This window comes from Carettochelys insculpta, chromosome 29 (genome assembly GCF_033958435.1).
Source record: "Carettochelys insculpta isolate YL-2023 chromosome 29, ASM3395843v1, whole genome shotgun sequence".
NCBI lineage: Eukaryota > Metazoa > Chordata > Testudines > Carettochelyidae > Carettochelys > Carettochelys insculpta.
In genome coordinates, this window is record NC_134165.1 from 4,211,375 (window position 1) to 4,233,465 (window position 22,091).

General features: G+C 51.6%; 1 protein-coding gene across 1 annotated transcript in view; it reads right to left on the reverse strand.

The window, feature by feature from the left end:
- TRIP10 (thyroid hormone receptor interactor 10) overlaps nucleotides 1-20,605 on the reverse strand; it is an 81,302-nt gene extending 60,697 nt beyond the window's left edge. Inside the window, exon 1 of the mRNA XM_074979502.1 lies at nucleotides 20,412-20,605. Coding sequence (XP_074835603.1) covers nucleotides 20,412-20,435 — 24 coding nt within the window. The 5' untranslated portion in view covers nucleotides 20,436-20,605. The remainder of the gene's footprint in view (nucleotides 1-20,411) is intronic.
- Nucleotides 20,606-22,091: the final 1,486 nt, after the last annotated feature.

The following is a 22,091-nucleotide window of genomic DNA, read 5'->3' on the forward strand; positions in this document are numbered from 1 at the left end:
GCACATGCTCAGTCTCCAAACAAAACCAAAATACAAACAAACAGTCTCCCTCTGAGCAGAGGCCAGGAAGGGCGGCCCAGTGGTTACAGCAGTGGGCTAAGCCACAGGAGAGCTGGGTTCAGCTCTTGGCTCCGAGCCACGGGCAAGCCACTGGCTCACTCTGTGCCTCAGTTTCTTCCACTATTAAGGGTGGTAATCCTTCCTGCTCTCTGGAACAGGGGCTGTCCCTTGCTAAATGTATGCACAGTAAACCCCCGAGACATGCGCTCTTGATTTGCGCGTATCTCCAGGTTGCCAGGTAACCGCCTACTCCATGCCAGCAGAGGAGTGGGGAAACTGACCAGCTGCCACACTTGTCAGTTTCTGGGCTCCTGTGGGGGTGGCAGCCTGACTCTTGGCTGGCACCACTGACAGGAGAAGGGAAACTGACCAGTGCTGCTGGGCTGGTCAGTTTCCCCTCTCCTGTGAGCAGCTGATAGCCCAGAGCCAGGCTCTAGGCTGGCTCTAGACCCAGGGCTCTAGACCCAGCCCTGCTGGTCAGGGCTCTAGACCCAGCTCTAGACCCAGGGCTCTAGACCCAGCCCTGCTGGTCAGTTTCCTGGTCCCAAGGAGTGGTGGGCAGCTGTGAGCCGGGCAGCAGCCTGGGTCCCAGCTCCTCCTGACCTGTGCAAAGTTTGATTTACAGGAGGGTGCCCAGGAACACAACCTTCGCATGACTTGGGGGGCGGGGGGTGCAGTCTACTGTACAGCGCTGAGCACACTGGGGTGAAATTATCCAGGAGTGTGAGTAGATGATTGTAATGGTTGCTTGTAACCCAAAAATCTATTTGTGTCAACTGGGGTCTGTGGAGCTGTGCCTATGGCATCAGGCTGGGCCCTGGGAGATGTAGGTTCAATTCCTAGCTCTCCCACTAAGGCAGACCACTCACTTGGTGCCACAGTTTCCCCTTCAGCACTCCTACCTTCCAGGAGTGTTGGGTAATGCAACACCAAGGGGGAGGCACATGCAGGAAAGTTCTTGCCTTCCATAACAACTCTGCTCTTGCAGCAGAAAGGTCTCTTGGCAAATTCCTCTCAGTGGCCGGCCCTGTTTGAGTGCTAAAAAATAACTGATGACAGAGGCGGCATCTCCAGGGCTCTGCCGACCAACCACCTGGTTCAGAGGGCACTAACAAACAGCCCCCTGTTAGCGCACACGGGGAGGCGGGTGGAACAAGGAGGGCAGAAAATGCTTCGGTCTTCCCTGACAATCTTTCAAGGACAGAAACGCGGCTTCAGGGCTCTTCACAGGAAAAGGAAATGTAGGTCTCTGATCCCACTCCTCCGATTTCCTAACACCTCCTCCCACCTGCCCCAGCTGCAAACCACAACCCCAGTGCAGAGTCACTCGCTAGCAGAGGCACAAACGATTCAGGACAATTTATTCCCATGGTTGGGGCCCAGTTCCGTCCGCCCACTCCTCCGCACGCACAGCAGATTCCGGCAAGATCAGACTCCCTTGGAGTTAATAAGGACAGCTTTGTGATTTACGCTTCGGCCCAGAAGGCAGGACTCCTGGGTTCTCATCCCAGCTGTTTTGTTGTGGAGCAGGGCAGGGAAAATTGTAGGTAGTCTAGAGCAGGGGTTCCCAAATTTTGTGGCATCAGGCCCCTTTTGATTTCTGAGAAACCCTCGTGCCCCTCCCACCTCCTCTTCACCATCACCCAACCCCCCTTTCACAAAAAATTCAATTTGTAATTTAAAATAAAACACAAAAACTTGATATAAAAATGTTAATTAAAACTAAAAATACACACAAATTATTTTTCTAGGCCCCTTGTAGTTGCCTGGTGCAGCCCCAGCTGGCCAGCTTCCTGAGCCCCATGCCAGGCGCCAGAGCTGCCCCTGCCAGCCATCGACCTGCCTGAGACCTGAACTGCCAGAGCTGCCCGCCCACGCCTCATACTGCTGGGGCCAGCCACCTGCTCGCCCACCAGCCACCAGGGCCAGCCGTCCACCTGAGCCCCGCGCTGATGGGACCAGCCACCCATCCCAGTCGTTGGCCAGCGGCCCGAGCCGTACACCCAAGCCCCATGCTGCCAGGATCAGCCGTGCACCCGCCATCCCGAGCCGCCTGAGCCCCACACTGCTGGGGCCAGCTGCCCAAGCCCTGTTCTGCTGGGGCCAGCCACCTGAGCCCCACGAGTCCCACAAGCTGGCCGGCCGCTCGAGCCCTGCAAGCCGCCCTCCTGAGCCCTCCCCTGCCCTCCTACAAAGCCAGGCACCCCCAGCCTCCATCTAACTCCATCCTCCTCCTCCCCCACAACCCACACTCATTCTCATTTGCAGAAGGCAGCTAGCTCCACGTGGGTCTTTGATGGCTGCCAGCTTTTTATAGCAGTGACACCAGGTCACCCACATAAAATGGCAGGGGCTGAGAGCCGGAAGCTAAGGATGGCTCTTTCTTCAGATTGGGGGAGTGATGGGGTGGGCTGGGTCGCCTCACAACCCCCCGGAACTTCTTCATGCCCCCCAGTTCAGGAAACTGTAGTCTGGAGGGTTAGAAACCATGTGTGTGGAAGGACCAGACAGAACTCCTGACTTGTGCTCTTAGCACCAGGGGTCTAGCCGTCAGAGCAGGAGGCTGGGAGTCAGAACTCCTGGGTCCTATTCCCAGGTCAGGGACACGAGCAGATCTGGCAGCAAGGTAAGTCAACTGCACCACAAAGATGGAAACAGAACCGAGGAGTCCTGACTCCCTGCTGTGATGCTCTAACCACTAGGCAGCAAGCATCTGGGTTCTATATTACACAGGTAAGTCTGGGAACATTAGATAAGTCACCTCCCTGTTTTAGCAATGAAGAGTCCTGTGGCACCTTACGGACTAACAGAAAAGTTTTGAGCATGAGCTTTCGTGAGCACAGACTCACTTCATCAGATGCTGGTCTCCTCCGTCTAAAGGAATTTTTCCAGTACACCTATGAACAACAGTCTGACTCTCTTGACCCCCGCCCCACCAACAACAGAAGAAGAACTCTCTGTGGACTCCCCCTGAGGGTTGTAGTGAAAGTCTGGACTTCTACGTACAGTGCTTCCGCAACCGTGCTCAGGCTGACATTATACACAAACAATGCCAAAGGAGACACAATCTCAACTACGCTGAACGCCAGGCTGTCCAGAGTCTCAGAAATAACCCAGACACCATAATCAAACCAGCTGACAAAGGGGGTGCTGTTGTCATCCTGAATAAGTCAGACTATGAACAGGAGGCAGCCAGACAACTCTCCAACACCACATTTTACAGACCTCTCTCCGCTGATCCCACTTTGGAATTCCAAAGGAAATTACAACAACTACTGAAGGAACTCCCTGCTGCTACTCGGGACCTCATTCACTCAGACACACCATCTGAGCCGCAGCCTGGATTATTCTATTTACTTCCCAAAATCCACAAACCTGGAAACCCTGGACGCCCTATCATTGCAGGTATTGGCACACTTACCACCGGACTATCCAGGTACGTGGACTCCCTCCTCAAACCCTGTGCCACCAACACTCCCAGCTATATCTAAGATACCACCAACTTCCTGAAGAAATTACAAAACGTTGGAAAAGTTCCTGATAACGCCTTCCTTGCCACAATGTACGTAGAGGCTCTGTACACTAATATTCCACATAAAGACGGATTACAAGCAATCAGGAATACCATCCCTGATGCCATTACAGCCAATCTGGTGTCTGACCTCTGTTACTTTGTTCTCACACACAATCATTTCTGTTTTGGGGACAATTTATACCTCCAGATTAGTGGAACTGCTATGGGCACCCGCATGGCCCCACAATATGCTAATATATTTATAGCTGACCTGGAACAACGATTCCTCAGCTATGCCTCGATTACAACATGCAAGAGATACATTTCCTGGACACTACAGTACTAATCAAGGATGGCCTGATCAGTAGCACACTGTACCGAAAACCTATTGATCGCTATACTTATCTACACCCTTCTAGTTTCCATCCTGCACACGTGACTAGATCCATTGTTTACAGTCAAGCTCTTAGGTACAATCGCATTTGCTCTGATCCAACTGACAGAGACCAAAAACTACAAGAACTTTACCAAACATTCATAAACCTGAATTACCCACCAGGAGAAGTAAAAAAACAAATCGACAGGGCCAGACGAATACCCAGAGACCAGCTACTCCAAGATTGGCCCAAAAAAGCCAAGAACAGAACACCACTAGTCATCACCTACAGCCCCCAACTCAGACCACTGCAACGAATTATTAAAGACCTACAACCTATCCTTAATCAGGAAGCCACACTCCAGAAGGCCCTGGGTGACATGCCTGTTCTCTCCTACAGACAACGTCCCAACCTCATGAGGACCCTCACTAACAGACACAGTCTACACCCCAGGAATACCAGTCCTGGAACCTTTCCCTGCAACAAAGCCCGCTGCCAGCTTTGTCCACATATCTTCTCTGGAAATACCATCACTGGACCTAACCAGGTTACTCACAGAATCACGGGCACTTTCTCATGTTCCTCTACTAACATCATATATGCCATCATGTGCCAACAATGCCCAGATGCTTTGTACATTGGACAGACTAACTCCCTTAGACAAAGGGTCAATGGGCACAAAACAGACATCAAAACACTCCAGATCCACAAACCACTTAGTCAACATTTTAATGGAATGGGACATTCTGTCAATGACCTAAAGGTATGTGTGTTACTGAAAAGGAATTATCGCACCGTTCTGGAAAGGGAAACGGCCGAGCTGGCTTTTATATTCAAATTCAGCACATTAACACATGGTTTAAATCGGGATGGAAACTTTCTGAGTCACTATAGGGGCTCGTATGCATACCTGGCTCAATCTAATTCTTGACCTGCCCCCCCACCCCTCCACTCTCTGATTTGCTCACCTTGATTATCCTTTTCTGATTTGTCCTCCTTGCTTCCTGTTTTTGGTTCTCTGTGCCTTAAATATTGAGTCTGTTCTGGTCTGGCTTTGGTCTGAAGAAGTGGGTCTGTTCCACGAAAGCTCACCTAATAAACTATTTTGCTAGTCTTTAAAGTGCTACTTGACTGCTTTTTGTTTCAAACTTTTCTGTTAGTCTATAAGGTGCCACAGGACCCTTCGTTGCTGTTACAGATCCAGACTAACACAGCTACCCCTCCGATACTTGACTCCCTGTTTTGTGCCTCAGCTTCTCCAGTGGAGCCCTCGGAGCAACACATAATAAATCTCCCCACTCCTCGCTGGGTCTGAGGCTCATGACCGGCAAACTGGGGACCCTGTCCAGCTGAATAAGTGACTTGCACTCTTCTTGAGCCGCTCCCCTGCCGAATACCCTCACAAACACCACAGACCAATGACTTCTGCACCAGGCCAGACCAGAGATTCTTAACAGGCGTTTTTATCTTCCCAGACAAAGCCTCTTACACACCAAAGATCAGGGACCATTGTGTTGGGAGTTAGTTATCAACAGGGAATTAGTTATCAAAAAGAATCACAACGACAAGGACCGGCCAGATTAAACTAAAACCCTGAGATTAACAACTGCCCAGACTGGGATTTTAGATACTAACAACTGACACCGGTGTAAACCCCTTCGCAAAGTTGTGTTTCACAAGACTGGAAGAAGAGCTCTGTGAGGTCTGAGTCCCACTTCCGCCAGCAGAATGCACTCCAGTAACAGATCGATTGCCTCTTGCGCCTCTCCCGGGATAGACACCACTACAATCAAAGTCACCTGGGGAATTCTCCCTGAGGGGACTTTCGTAAATCAAGGTTGGAGCTTTGGTCTGGCTTTTTCAGCTCCTACGGCGTAAACCTGCAGATCAAAGGAACCATCTCACAGAAGTTCAAGAAGGTTGTTGACAAATTGGAGAGGGTTTAGAAAAAGGCCAGGAGAAGGTTTAAAGGACTGGAAAACACACCCTCCAGGGACAGACTCGACAGAGCTGGAAGGGACCTCAAGAGGTCATCTAGTTCAGTCCTCTGCCCTCATGGCAGGGCCAAGAACCATCTAGACCATCCCTGACAGGTGCCTATCCCACGTGCTCTTCAAAATCTCGTATCTTCTATAACCTCTCTAGAATCACACAATTGGGAGGGACCTCAAGAGGTCATCGAGTCCAGCCCCCTGCCCCAACCAGGATCAACCCCAACTAAGTCATCCCACCCCACTCTAAGCAATTTACTCCACTGTTTGACCACCCTGACAGTTAGGAACATTTTCCTTACGTCCACCCTAAACCTCCCGGGCTGCAGTTTAAGCCCACTGCTCCTTGTTCTGTCCTCAGAGGTTAAGAAGAACAATTCTCCTCCCTGTAACATTTAGCTTAACAAAGACATCTAAGGGATGACTTGACACAGTCTATACCGGGGGGCCCAACACTTGGCCCGTGGGCCAGAATCCAGATTTTTCATCCGGCCTGCTGAGCTGGCAGTGACGCCATTTTTAAAAGGCGTCTGGGCTGCTCCGAGCCGTATGTGGCTCTTTAAAGAGCCCCTTGTGGCTCCCACCACCACTCCCTCCTCTGGCTCCCGTACAGGTGGTGGTTTGGGGCTATTTTGCATTCGGCCCCCAGACCATGTAAAAAAAAAAAAAAATTGCCATGTGGCCCTGACAAAAAAAGGTTGGACAGCCCTGATCTATACGGATGTGCACAGGGCACAAATATTTAGTAAGGGGCTCTACGATTTAGCAGAGAAAGACGTGACACAACCCAATTGCTGTAAACATAAGCTTGACACGTTCGGACTGGAATTCAGGCGTACAGTTTTGAACAGTGTGGCTGATTACCCCTTGGAACAATTTACCGAGGGCCTTGGGGAAGTCTCCATAACTGGCCGTTTTTGAATAACGTTGGGTATTTTGCTAACTGATCTGCTTGAGGAAGGATTCCGGGGAAGGAAAATAGCCTGCATTCTCCGGGAGGTCCCACTAGATGACTCTAAGCCCAAAGCAGGAACATTATGACCAACTCCCCTCACTGAATATGGACTTTTGGGAAGGATCCGAGCCTCAAAGCTTGCTCAGGGCCTATTATTTGACACACATCCCTAACAAGTTTTCAGTTAAGCAGCTAAGTACGTGCTGTCAGAGTTTGCACCGGATCCTGGATTAAAGCTCGCTCCGATGCCTCCACACACACTGCAACCAGACCTCTGACAGCAACGCAGCCCAACACCCCCTCTCCGCCCCCGAGCGAGGAGACAACATGCCCCTACAGAGAGTTTACCCATCAACCCAACAGAGCTACGCTCTGCAACAAGCTTCCTGGGCCTTCTAAAGCTCTCTCCTATTTCTCATGCATCTGGCTTCAGTGAAATCATGTGGCCATGAGTTCCACAGGCCAGTCGGACGGGGAAGAAAGCGGTTTCCTCTCCCAGGGCAATAAGGGAACCAAGGGAAAGCTAGAGCAGGGAAAAAGAGAAGACTGGCAGGGGGAGGGTTGTGTATAAATTAGCACCAGTTTAACTGTGACAAGCTGGATCATTACACGTTAAGTGACCTGTGAGACCCGCTCATTTGAAAGGGTTGGTTTTACAACTGTTCGTGTGGCGGTGGAATTATGGCTTCCTTTTGCCCCCACGCAGAATGGATCAACATACCGCCAGTCCTACACTAGAGCGGAGCTCTTGGGTGGCCACCCAGGAGAGATTCAGGTGCCACACAGCTGATTAGCAGAGCCCCCACAGCCACCCAGATGGGGTGGGGTGTGTTTCTGTGGGTGGTGCGCATCCACACAGGCCTTGGTACACATAAAATTTATTCCACCCATAGATGGAAAATAGTAGCAGGAACACTGAGCTACATACCTCCCTATGGAGCCCTAGACCAAATCCATCAGGGTGAGATTTAAAGGGGCGGTTGCAGCCCTGCATCTGGATGTCCCAGTCTCCCAGGAAAGGGCTAACAGTAATCACACAAACAGCACAAACACATCACACAGGGGATTTTAAAGCAACCAGGGAACTCCCCCAGCATCTCTGCAGCAACAGGAACACAGACTCAGAGTTTCAATTATCTGGACAGGGGATTCTTCCTCCTGACTGTTTTCGCTACCGTTTTCTGTCCCCACTGTCATCAAGAACAGGGACTGAGGGGGAGTCACTTGAGAATGATGCAGAGAAACTGAGGCGGATGCGGCTTCAGACAGCTCCCATCATCTCCCCAAATCACAGTCTTCCACAGCCCTTTTAATGGCCATTACCAAGAAGGCGGACGGCCAAGCAGCACCTTAAGGCTGCCATTAAAAAATCCCACATCCCAAGGTTAAAAAAGGATTAAACCACCAATAATGAGATTAGGGACATTGAAAACACACATCCTATTACTGTACCAAAAGTGCCATTTAAAGGGACAGGGCTGCCTTTGCCAGTGCAAGGCAGCGCCAAGCCAAAATTTTTTTTCCCCATCTCAAATTAAACAGGCGGTCTCATTTCCAGCGTGCGGCTGTGCAGAGAGCTACAGGCCCTACAGCAGGCGCTAAAGCTTTTAGGAGTTTTACCCCCAAAGGTCTTTCCCCCCTCCCACTGTGAGACAGACACACACCTCACTTGTGCAACAGGCAAAGCAGATTCCTGACCTGCTGGCAACTGAGGCAGAGGCAGTGCTGCTAGGCCTGGGGTAGAACAGCTTTCCCTGTCTACCAGCAGCAGGGCCTAGTGGTTATGTCCCTGGACTGGGAGTCAGGAGACAGATTCTGTTCGAACTCCACAACTGCTCTTGCTGTTGTGCCCATGAGCAATTTACTTCCCTTCCCTGTGCCTCAGTCTTCCCTCCTGCCCTCTATGTGATTGTGGGCTCCTTGGAAGCAGGGAATATATCTGCATCATCTAGTAGGATGGGACCCGGATTTCAACTGGGAGCTGAGTGATTATAATTCTATTACTAATCATGTTCTTGCAACTGATATGCAGGCACAGACAGCGAGAGCCAGTCCCTGCCCCAGCTGAGACCAGGGTCCCCAGGTGCCGGGCACCGCACGAACACAGAGAGAGACAGACCTTTCCCCAAAGAGTTGGGGCTCTAAATCCCAACCCTTTGCTTAGTGCAGCTACGTAAGGGACTTGGACACTGAGGGCTGTGAAAGTGGAGGAAATCCCCATTACAGATAAGGCCTCCAGGGCTCTGCTCTTAGAGGGGGAATTTCCCCATTGCCCCTTCCTCACAACAACAGATGTGACTTACCATAGCAGAAGCCCATGGGAGGTTCCATCAGAGGCTCCAGTCATCGGGTGGAAAGGTATTTGAACACCCTAGCAAAGGAAGGGGAATAGATCTGCTTCTCACGCCTCCAGCGTTTTGGTGGCTTGGACTGGTGACAATTCATTTCCCACTGATTTCAGTGCTCCAGAGCTGTTACAGCCAGTGAAACCCTTCTGCTATAGGTTGAGCCTCTCTTGTCCAGCTCTCTCCAGACCCGAGTGGTGCCTAGCAAGAGAATTTGATGGACCAGGGGATAGCAGCATCACCAACACTGCCACTGGTGACTGGGCTCTAAGACGACATTTAGGGGAAAATTACAGCTAAACAACAGCGCAGAACACAGAGTCAGGACTGGTGGCTGGAAACAAAACCAGAGGACAGTTGGCCACACCCATGATAAGTGGTCATCCAGCTAACTCAAATCATGCTGGATTACAGATGTTGCCACACAAGAGTTCTGGATTAGTGAGGTTCAAACTGTTTTATTAAAACCCTCCACTCTGATGCAGGAACCTGCGCCCCTCCCTGGCACAGCATGTGCCACTCACGGCAGTGAAAAGCCCACGCGGAAGATGGAGTAAGGTTCCAAGGTTGACGGATGGATGGTGTGGATTTTTAGCCTGCGTCCCACTCCACAGGTTCTAGCCCCAGTGAAATGGGACATCATCAAAACAGGCCAGCCGGCACAGGAAGAAAGCACCCGCACACTAGAGTGAGAGGATATGTGCAGATAAGAAGCAGGTGGGAAGTAACACCCAAGTAAAACCCCCAATTACCCCATTCTCTGAAGAGGGATCACCCATGCAACGGCAGGGGTATTCACGACACTACCTTGGACTGCGGGAGGGGAAGGGAAGGAGAAGAGCGTGGTTCTGCCCTGTGAGGAGGACAGCTGAATGAGCTGTTTGGTTCCAAGGCGACATGATCAAGTAGATAAGATCTGACAGGAGTCAGGACTCCTGGGTTCCACAGACCTTGGGCAAGAAGCATCCCATCACCTGCCTCGGTCGCCCTTTTGACTCAACTAGTTAGATTGCAAGTCTGTATCTTAGGCTGTGTCTACACTAGGAAATCAGCACACTACTACCACCAGGAGGAGGGGGTGAAGCACTGGAATGAGAGGCTGAGAGATTTGGGCTTATTTAGTTTGCAGAAGAGAAGAGTGAGAGACGATTTGATAGCAGCCTTCAACTTCCTGAAGTGGGGCTCTAAAGAGGATGGAGAGAGGCTGTTCTCAGCAGTGAGGGATGACAGAACAAGGAGCAATGGTCTGTTATAGAGGGGGAGGTGTAGGTTGGATATTAGGAAAAACTATTTCCTCAGGAGGGTGGTGAAGCACTGGAATGCGTTGCCTAGAGGGGTGGCGGAATTGCCATCCCTGGAGGTTTTTAGGTCCCGGCTTGACAAAGTCCTGGCTGGGATGATTTAGTTGGGGTTGGTCCTGCTTTATGCAGGGGCTGGACTCGATGACCTCCTGAGCTCCCTTCCAGCCCTGGGATTCTCTGATTCTATCCTTAGCAAAGCCCTGCTAACACTGACGCAACAACAGCCACAAAGCTGCACCTGGTACCACTCGACCAATGACACCGAGTGAAACCAGCTACGCCAGCTTTCCCAACACAGCTGCGTCCACCCTGTGGGTTGCTGCCAGCCTAGTGGTTGGTCATGGATCACACCTCTTCCCAACCCTCGCCGTTGCAGTTTTGCCGAGAGAAGCCTGTAGTTAGGCAAACCCTCACTCGGGGCTCTGATCCCCAAGAGCTATCGCAACACAAATCAATGGTAATAAAATCAGGTTCTCAGATGCAAACCAGGTGACAAGATGTTTGGTTAAAGGGTTGCCACCCATCCAAAAGCAGAGTCATTCCCACCAGAATTCCACCCTCAAGCAACACCCAAAGGTTATTACATTTTAAAAGGAGAAAACCATCTCCCGCCCAATCTACTTGAAGCACCTGAATCTGGTTAGTTTCACCAGCTTTTGCCTGCAGGTGTCTTTTACAGAGCAATGAGGAGAAGAGATTGATTTTAAAAAACCCAGCCACCTGATTGCAAAACAGCAGCAAAGTAGAGGGAGGAGCTTGCAAGCACCTGGCAGGGGTTAAACTACGGCTAATGCGTGCTATTTGGAACTGAAGCTTGCAATCGCCCGGCTGCATAAAAGGAACAATCCTCCTTGCCCAGTACCCTGCCCCTCCAGCAGTGCCAGAAGTGAGCACATTTTTTATGTTGGGCCTCACTTTGTCCCTGAAATTAGCAAAAAACCTGTCTAATAGCATCCAAGCAGATGGAAAATTCAGTTATGCTCATAAAAAAAAAACAAAACCTTTCAGCATGTGTAAAAAATAAGCGTCAGATGTAAAAACTATTAATCAGTATAGAAACGTGAATGCACAGACATAAAAACAGTCACATAGTTCAACATTTTAATGAGATGGATGAGCCTGTGACCCAGCAGCTGATTGAAATTTCAGACACCCAAGGGGGCCTGTTCCCCACTTTGTGCATCCTGGCTTTACAAAAAAGCACAAGAAACCCCATAGTGACTAGGGAGCCTATTAACAGGTCAGGAAGAGCCTGGCCCTGGGGTGAGGGTGTGTATTCAATGCAGGTGTGTTCAGCTGGGGTAGGCAGCCACACTGCAAAAGACCTTAGAGCAGCGACTGCATCACCACTGCTACCTTGACCTGGGGGAATGTCCCACTCTCCCTGTGCAGCAGCACACTCCACGATTCTTCCCTCTCCCAGTGGAGGGAGAACAGATCTGCCCTCCTGGGCACAGAAAGGAAATGGTGGACGGCACCTGTGTTCCCACTATTTTTTCCATCCGGGGCAGAATAAATTTTGTTTATGTGCACCACTCATAGAAACACATGGTGCTAATCAGCTGGGCAGCTGCTGACTCTCACCTGGGTGGCCACCCATGCGCCCAGCTTAGAGAGAACACTAGAGGGCACCACAAGACCAGCAGCACAGGTGTGATTTTTAGCCTGTGTCCCACTCCACAGGTTCCAGCCCCAGTGAAACAGGACATCATCCAGCAAGCATAGGGAGAAAGCACCCACACACTAGAGTGAGAGAATGTGTGCAGATAAGAAGTGGGTGGCGAGTAATACCCAAGTAAAACCCCAACTGCCCTGTTCTCTGAAGAGAGATCAGCCATCCAAGGGCAGGAGTATTCACGACACTACTTGCACATTTGGGGAGTGGGGGGGGGAAAAGGTCTTTTTTTTTTTTTTAATTACTATTATTAGCCAGGCTGCTTTCATCCCCATAAATAACTTTTTCAAAACTCCTGTTCAGGTACTAGCTAGCAGTCTCTTGTGGCAATGAGTTCCACATGTCAACTGGGTATCATGTGGGATGGCACCCTTCCTTTTATTGGCTTGAAATCTGGCACCTTTCAAGGCATCCCTCGGAAAGGGACACTTCAAGAACAGGTCCACAAGGGTATTGCAGGGGGTCCATGAAAAAATAAGAGAGAAATAAAATGATCATAGAAAATAACTTTTAAACAAATTGAAAAGTTACAATCCATCATTATTTATAAAATTAAGCATTTTCCAATAATGTTTTGAATTGCTGTCCCCAAATCTACGCTGTGGTTTCCTTTTTCATTTAATGAAGTGCACACAGCAGCTAAAATTGGTTTTGATGGGGATACTGCGAAAGATTGGGGGGGGGGTTGGGGGTCCACAAACAGTTTGGGGGTGTACACTAGTGGAAGAAGTTGGAAACCACTGTTCTAGAGTAATTGAGATCCAATATTTATAAGTACCTCTTAAAAGTTTCACAGAAATTTAGCAGAAAAAAAAAAAAAAAAGGTTTTGTGACCAGTGTTCCCTGTAAGCTTGTGCAGCCACTCAGGAGAGATTCTAATGCTGCCCAACCGACTAGCAGAGCGCCCACAGCTAGGCTGTTTATTTCTACTTGTGGTGCACATTTGCACATGCCTTGGTGCATGAAAAAATTATTCTGCACATGAATGGACAAAATCTACGTGTGGAAGGAAAAGATTAGCAGAAACATTGTTTGTGATCGTTTATGAGTATTTTCAAGGATAAAAAGAGAACTCTTCCCATGCACTCTCTGCAATCAACCTATTCCAACAGGCCCTGTTAACCAGGAAGTAAAACACACTAGTAACAGCAGCGAAATTGACTGATCCAGCTTCAATTTCCAGGCTGAGTGAATGTAAACTAGAGCTGTTAGGAAACTAGATTTTAATGAAGAGATTCAGGTTTAGTTACCTACGGCGTCTCTAAGCACGCTTCACTTTACAGGCAATAGAAAGATTAAACGACTTGCCCAAGGTCATGCACCAACACTATGGCACAGCTTAGGACAGAACCAAGGAGTCTGACTTGGAACACAGAACCACATTCATAGCCCCCACTCCCAGGCTCTCCCCTCCTCCGATGGTTACAGCTTTCTGCTTGCCTTCAGCTTTATCTATTTCAGAAGGTTCCTTGACCACTCCCTCCAAATTACTTTCAAGATTTTGGATCAGAGATAAGACAACCAGACTTCAGAACTCCACTGATCTTGTGTACAGAAGATTTAAGAACCCAAAGCAAGAGGCCAAGGGGCAAGGGGAAGAAGAAAGAGCCGCATTGCAACACATTTCTAACTTCAAAAAAAGTTTCCCAGGGGATCGTGGTGCTAATGTTCAGAGAGAGGTTTGAAATGCTAGGCACAAATGGGTCCACCGAGATTTGGAGAAGCCCAGGCAAAAGCAACACGGCATAAAACTAAAAATAAAATGTTGCCTGAAAACCGACCCTGCTTGGCTAGAAACTGGAAGCGTAAAACCTGCACTAGTTGCTCTCATTGGTTGTTCAGACGGCAACAACCTGAAGTGACCTGACTGTCTCCTCTCATGCCCTCTTCATTTGGGGAAAGAAACCCACCTAATTCCCCTGTTCCCATGGGCTTGGATAGAACTGAAAAGCAAGAGCCTCATTCATACTAATGCCCGTCTTATGCCCCGAGGCTGTCTAAAGAAGCCCTTGAAAGAACTCGGAGTAAGAATCACATCCGTATCGCTCTTCTGCTTTCAGATCCAGGCTTTGACCACATCAGGCATTTAACTCCAACGCCAGCTCTTCCTGTGGCGTCCGGGCAAAAGCTTGATACCAAGCATAGCACAAGCCTGTCCTGAGGCTCTGCACTGGCCGCAGCTGCATTGGTGGCTTCTGGTGGTCAGCAGCAGCTTCACAAGTGGCCTGTCTGGCTGACTTTGTGGAATACTGTGGGAGAGAGGTGGAGGCCTAGCCCCACTCACGCTTTGTAACCTGACCTGGCTGGCACCAACACACTCCACTGGACAGCCACAGCCTCTAGGACAAACCCACATGCTGCTAGTAGCACTTGGCTACACAGGAAGGGAAGTCCAGACAGAGGTAGGGGTGGCTTTTCAGCCTTCTAGCTGGTCAACACAGGGGGCAACATCAAACCCAGTTACACAGCAACGTAGCTGGAGTCGACGTGGCTTAGCTCGACTTTCCACAGCATTCTCACTGTGGGGGGACGCTAGGAGTGCGATCAGCGATTGATTTAGTTTGCCCCTACTAGACCTGGGAAATAGCTCTCGAGAGCATTGATCTACTGGTAAGTGTAGACAAGCCCTTAAGAGTGTCCACCTGGGAAGTCTGACCAGACTGGCGAATCTGGATAATTTCATCACATAGACAAGCCTTTGGCAGTACACTACAGTAGCCAGGCTCTTCCGGACACACGCACTTAGTGAGAAAGTCTTGCCCCAAACAGCTGCTCAAAGGACACAAAGGCAGAACACTCATTTTACAGATGGGAAACTGAGGCACAGAACAATTAAGTGACTTTCCCAAGGTCACACAGGAGATGGGAGAGGCAGGAACTGAACCCTGGTCTCAGCCCAGCCCAATGACAACCACCAGGCCAACCTTCATCTCAACCCTCTTCTGACACTAATCTCACTCAGCAGGGCTGGTTACTAGGTTGCGTTCAAAGCAACCAATAGGCCACCCAACAGCAGAGGCTTAGTCAGAGAACAGGAAGCCAGCAATGTTATCCATCGGTGATGTTGCACAATAAACAAAGGAAGTCAGGATGCAGCAGCCCAGCGCTTGTCAGAACAGACACAGCAGCAGGAATACCAGATACAGCCCATACGCCAGCTTCATAAGCATGGGGTCAGTCCTCCGAGGCCCATTCCGCCCATGGCCTCTCTCCCGAGACAGGCAATGAGAGGTGGGGTTCAATACGACAACGGTGGTAAGGACCGCATGAAGCGGACACTTGCAATCATTCAGCTGGGTGCCCCCCAGAACGCAATTTGTAGAATCCCCACACAGCAATGATGCCTAATGGGCAGAGCACTGGAAAAGGTTTCAGAAAACCTAGGTACTCCAGTCAGCCCTCAGACAGGCCCACTGGGTGAGCCTCCACCCCGTGCCTCAGTTTCCCCCACCCAGACAACACTAGTCCTGTAGGCTGCTCAGAGGCTAGCTGATGGAAAAGGCTGTAGCCCAGCTAGGGGAGACCCACCCCTTTATGGCCTCCTGCAGGGCTAGCGGGATTCTCTGCAAAGTGAAACCACAGACTGAGCCACAGATCTGCTCCACGGCAGTACGGACATGCTCTGGTTACCAACCACAACTGTAGCTTTCCCCGCATCCTCTTCGCAAATGACTACGCCAGGGCAGCCTCGAAACCCTTCACTCCTCACACACCTCCTCTCTGCCTACGTTGCTTTCCTGCCCCCAGTCACAGCGGCTGATCCCCACCCTCTGTTGAGCACACACAGTATGAGTCAGTCTCCATGGTAACAGCCTCTCCCGGCACAGGCCAGATTCAATGGGGAAGGGAGCAGGGGAGGAGGGCAGATCAACTCCGAGGCTATTGCAGACACACCAGGTAACCATGTGACTTGCCAAAAATTTCCCAGCTACGCCAAACCAGCAAGCAGAAGACAAGCCCCAGCGCTGCCATGGAAGGTCTCAGTCCAGCCTCTTGCAAAGACACACACACACACACACACACACACACACACACACACTTCTGGGATTCCTCTGGAGTTCTTTTAAACTGGGCCCAGCATCTCAGGTCAGCTTTGAAAAGCAGCTCTGCAGATGCACCTCCTTAACAGGAAGCCACCCAGATGACCTCTGACCAAGTGGGGAGTGCAAGGATTTTATACCCTTGTGGTGCCTCAGTTTCCACAGGCACAGCACCAGTGCATGGGGTGAGGGGAGTTTCGGTGTGGCAGGCCAGGCCCTCCCTGCGCTTTGCAACCTAGGCCACCAGATGACATCTTTCTTCCCCCTGAAACAGGACAAAGGCGGGAAGAGGGGCCAGGATGGTTCAAGGAGTGGAGGAAGGAGGGTCATGGCCCTGGCTGGAGGACCCCCCTCCTCAAAATGGATTGCACTGAGAGATTCTGGTTTCTGTGCTGACAAATCTGTTTGACGCTGCGTCCCTATCGAAGAATAAAACCTTCTGTTCTCCCTGGTGAATGACAGTCACATCTGACATGGGATGGGTGCAGAGCCTGGTGAGTCCCACACTCCATGACACCGACCCTTCCCCACCTGCTGGAAACTGGGGAGCTCTTTCATGACCCTCACACACAGCGATTACAAGGCATTAGGCTATTCCTCTCCTTTCCACTCCGTTTGGGATGGGGCGAGACTCCTCCAGGAGTCCCAATTCCTGCTGCAGCATCTTAGAACCCTACTTCACCCTGCTGCCTTTCAGAGATGGGGACTCCCCAGCTGCAGCTGCGAAATTTACCAGTCTTGTTAGTTTCGTTACAGCTGCACTGGGCAGAGGTGCCCGCCCTCCACCCTAGCAACCACCCCTGCATCCAGCAGCAGGTCTCTTGAGGTTATGCCATTTTTAATCAAACTCCATAAACTCTACGAAGTTGATGGCTCAGGGTCATTCCATCTCCCACCCCCACAAACCTTCCTCAAAAAGGTCCCACTTACCCACTTGGGCATGGAATTTCCCCCACACCTCCCAAATGAAGTCACAAAAGCCACAAATAAGAAAAGCAAAGGGGGGATTCCGTCAGCAGAGAACTGGAGGTGGAGGGATATGATGCCACAGTATCTGCAGCATTTCCAGGAGGTGTGTGAGTCAAGGTAACCACACCTGCTTGAAACACGCTAACTCTGAGGATGAAGTCACCTGTTCCATGCAGAGCTGATGAATGGAGCGTCTTCAAGCTTTTTCTGAAGGATTTGGTGCTAACCACCATCAGAACGGATCCCTACACAGATCTGGGATGATAATACTTTTGTGAACTCCTCCATCTTATGCTTCCAGGGTGCGAACTTGGACCAAAGATCCCATAACACTAAAATGGACAGACACATGAGAACACTTCGGGCCCAGCTGTACAAGGAGAGAAACGTAACACGCGTGTGAACCCAGATGCAGCACTGCCAACTTGCAGAGTGTTCTCAAGACTGTCACGCTCTCTGGGGCTTCTCCTCACATACCGATTTCTGGGATCCAGAAACTGCCCGAGAAGCATTTGTTCCCATTAAAATAAAAAAGGGTTCTTGTTCCCCAAGTGCAGCTAAAAGCTGGGAAATGTGAAGCATGCGCACCCTAAACTGGCAGACAAACAACACAATCCAAGTAGATATTGTTGAGAGAGTCTCTTTTTTCGGTTAACGCTCGGACTTGGCAATGCTGCAGATGCATTGTTTGCAAGCAGCATCTCAGGCGGGAAAGCATCCCACACTGCTTCCTATGGGACAAGACAAGAGCCTTGAACACATTTGTGTGTAGGAGGCAAGGGGCAGCAGAGCTTCGCTTATTTCACATTCTTCCACAAGAAGCTCTGGCCAGGCTGTAAACATGGAACACACTTGATCCCAGCCCAGTGCCTCAGTTGCAATCAATGGCTTCCCTTCCCCTCCTCCCTGACCCACAGCACACAGAGCCACAGCTAAGACCGCCAAACAAAAATACAGTAGGACCTACATAAACGCTTGATAGACTTAAGCAATGACTTAATAGTGCTTTGCAGATACAAAGCAATTATAACTAGACTCCGTCACGGCTTTCAAAAAGAGATCAAAGTAGTTTTAGGAGTTCAGCCTCACAATCCCCCGCCTCCTCCCCCGGGCATTACCCCCACATTACAGACAAGGAAATTGAGGCACGAAAAAGTTAAAGGATTTGCCTTCCCCGAATCACATGGCAGTGTCAGGAAAGTCCTGGCGACCAGCCCTAGCAGGCTAGCCACTAGAGGTCCACACCCTCCCATGCTGGGGAGCAAAGCCAGGAGGAGTCCTGGCAGCCAGTCCCCTGCACTAGCCACAATTCCTCCTAGAGCTTCCAGCAGAAGTCATAGCTACACCCTCCCATGCGATCACCACTAAGCAGGTCACATCCCAGAGCTGAGGAATAGAACCCAGGAGTCCTGCTCGAAGCACTCCTGCACTGCTCAGGCGTGCATTATAAAAGGAGTCCCCATTTCACATAAGCAAGAGCGTGGGGAGATCTGTGTGGCAGAGTAAGAACATAAGAAATAAGAACATAAGAACAGCCATACTGGGTCAGACCAAAGGCCCATCAAGCCCAGTATCCAGTCTTCCGACGGTGGCCAATGCCAGGCATCCCAGAAGGAATTAACAGAACAGGTAACCGGCTAGCGATCAATTCCCTGTCGCCCTTTTCCAGGCTCTTGCCAACAGAGGCTAGGGACACCGTCCATGCCCATCCTGGCTAATAGCCATTGATAGACCTACCCCCATAAATTTATCTAGTTCTTTTTGGAACTTTACTAGTAGAGGAATAAATATCTGAGAATGACCACATCCCTCTTCCCTGGCCCAGGCGGGGTGGACCCCGAGAACGCTGCTCCCGCCACCCCTGCAAAAAAAGCAACACGGCGGATTACTGAAGTGACCCTTCACAAACTAGAGCTGCTGAGAAGAGAAAAATATAACCAGACTAGAGGCAGAGGACTCACTCCTCTCAGAGACCAAGGGCAGTTTTTTCAAGTGCCTCCTACCCAGCCAGCCCCGGGGGGTGGGTGTTGGAACCATAGTCCCAGGAGTAGAAAGCCCTGAAAGCCATTGAGGATGCTACTGCACCCCCGGGGCTCCTAGTTCCAGCACCCTTGCCCCTCCCCAGGAAAGTCATGATGCCAAAACAGCAGAGAAGCTTCTGGAGCTTAACAAACAAGCCCTGGGAGAAAGCTGCACAGGTTGGTTACACAGGCAAACTCTTAACCCAAAGGGCCACACAGAAGAAATTGGTGCGGGGGGGGGCGGAGGACTCTGCCTTAGATTTGCTTCAAAGCCACTTCTCCCCAAAAGTCCCATTACGAACCCAGCCCGCCCACTTCACCCCATGCAAAAACGGATGCCAACCCCAGAGTCCTGAAGCCACAGGCCCTGCCCCACCAGTACAATGCTTGCAACCATGAATCAGCGAGCACACTCCAGACCTAGAGCGTCCCACGAAAGCTCACCTAATAAACTATTGTGCTAGTCTTTAAAGTGCTACTTGACTGCTTTTTGTTTTGACAGACCTAGAGTGTGTTGCTTTGAAGTCGGGATGAGTGTCCATGTCTGAGCTGTGGGGAGCACAGAGGGGTCACAAAGGACGCATGGGGCAGTGAAGTGCACCCCATCAGACCCCCATGGCTCTCCAGCAGAGGACCTGGAGGGGGATAGTCACATGACTTCAACCCTCCAACCTGTACACCCCATTGACAAGGCTGGGGAATTCCCTACCCAGGAAGTGTGTCCACGTGGGGGGGACACCCCACCCTGCGTGCCGAATGGACAGAAGGGCCCCTTCCTCCTCCCCCATACCTCCAGCCCCGGGGGCTGCCCAAGGGGAGGAGACGCACCCCAGGGATGGCGGGGAAGGGGGGTACGAAGAGGGGCAGGGAAAAGCCAGGGGTATTTGGGGTGGGGTGATCACGAGTTAAAGGAAATGAGGATTAGATGGGGGGGGCAGAAACCGGGGGGTGGGGGCTGTGGGGGGGGCAGAACAGGCGGGAGAGAGATGGGGGGCGCTAGCCCAGTACGGGGGGAAGGGAGCCGAGCCCAGCCCAGCCCAGCCCAGGGGTAGAGGCGGGGGCTCGGGCAGAGGAAGGGGGCCGGGGTGGGGAGATGTGGGGGGCGGGGGGCCCAGCCCTACGGAAGCGGGGGGAGGGGGGGAGGGGGAACCGGCCCCACTCACCCACAGCTCGGTGCCCCAGTCCATGCTGGCGGCGGCCGCTCCCCACCCCCAGCGCTTAGAGCGCGGCCGGGCCCGACCCCGACTCCGACTCCGACTCCGGATCCGCCTGCGCCGCCGCCCGCTCCGGGCTCACAACATCCCAGCGCGGCGCTGCCCCAGCGGCGGGCCGGGCAGCCCCCGCCCCCGCCCTGCTCCTTAAAGGGACAGGCCCGCCCAGCCCGCGCCTGGGGCACCCCCGCTGCCGGTGCGGGAAAAGCCCCCCCGCCCCTATAGGGAGCCGGGAACCCCACCCCCCGCCCCCTAGGGAAGGGCCCCCCGCCCCTATAGAGAGACGGGAGCCCCGCCCCCTGCACCTAGGGAAGGGCCCTCCCCGCCACTATAGAGAACAGGGAACCCCGCTCCCTAGGGAAGGGGCCCCTGCCCCTATAGAGAGCCGGAAACTCTACACCCTGTGCCCTAAGGAAGGGAATATCCTCTCTTGGTCCCTAAAGAGATATGGGATTCCACACGCCCCCTGCCCCTTATAGAGAAGGGTGTCCCCCCATTATCTCCTGCAGAGAGATGGGAACCCTCCACATTTCCCCCCTGTAGGGAAGGGCATTCTCTCACTGTTCCCTATAGAGGGAAAGAGACCCCCCCCACACTGCCCCCTATAGAGACAAGCAACTTCCTCTGACACCCCTGGTTCTGGCCATAGGACACCATCCTGCTGCCCAGGTTTGCCTCAGCCCTTCCTTGCCCTGTGAGTTGGCCTCCAGCTGTTATCGCTGCTGGGACTGGGGCCTGCTCTGCCCTGCCCAGCTCCAGCACTAAGGGGGCTATAAAATCCTCAGCCCTGCGCACCGCGGCTGGGCAGACGCGGAGGGCTGATGGAAGGATGCGTCCGTCGCCCTTGTAATGGTCGCCCAGGGGTGCGGGGTCCCAGCAGGAAAACGCCTTCCCTTGCTGCACTCTGTGTCTCCACTCCATTAGAGCGAGCGTGGGGCTTTGGCCCAAGAGCCCATTAGGCCGGGGGCTGTCTTTTTAGCCTCTGTCCCTACAGAACCCAGCACTGCAGGGCCCTGGTTCATTAGTAGGGCTGCTAGTCACTATGAAAATAACAGCCAATGTGTAACAGGCAGACCAGGGGTTCATCTGTTATGGCGCCTCCTTGGGACAGGTATTCTGACCGGTGACTAGATCTTCAGCCCATGCCTGCTGGTTCCACTACTGCCAAAGGGTAAAACGACCTACAGGTGGCCAATTAGACAAGAATTTGCATTGTGATCCAACTACACTATAATGACCAGCATGATATGGGCTGCATAATGTTACCTGCAGTGTGGGTCTATGGCGCCCTCCTGTGGCCAGCTGGTGTGAGTCTGCTCTGGTGTTCAGTTCCATTGCTCTGGGATCACCTGTTTTCAGTAAAGGTGCTGGGTCCAGGTTCTGCTCTTGGCTGAGGGCGCACAGATAGACGCCTCACTTGGAGTACTGCAGCCAGTTCTGGGCACCACATTTCAAGAAAGAGGCGGAGAAATTGGAGAAGATCCAGAGAAGAGCAACAAGAACGATTAAAGGGCTAGAGAACATGGGCGAAGAGGGATGACTGAAAGAAGTGAGCGGGTTTAGTTTAGAAAAGAGAAGGCTTAGAGTGGACATGATAGTGGTTTTCAAGTACCCCAAAGAGGGATACAAGAA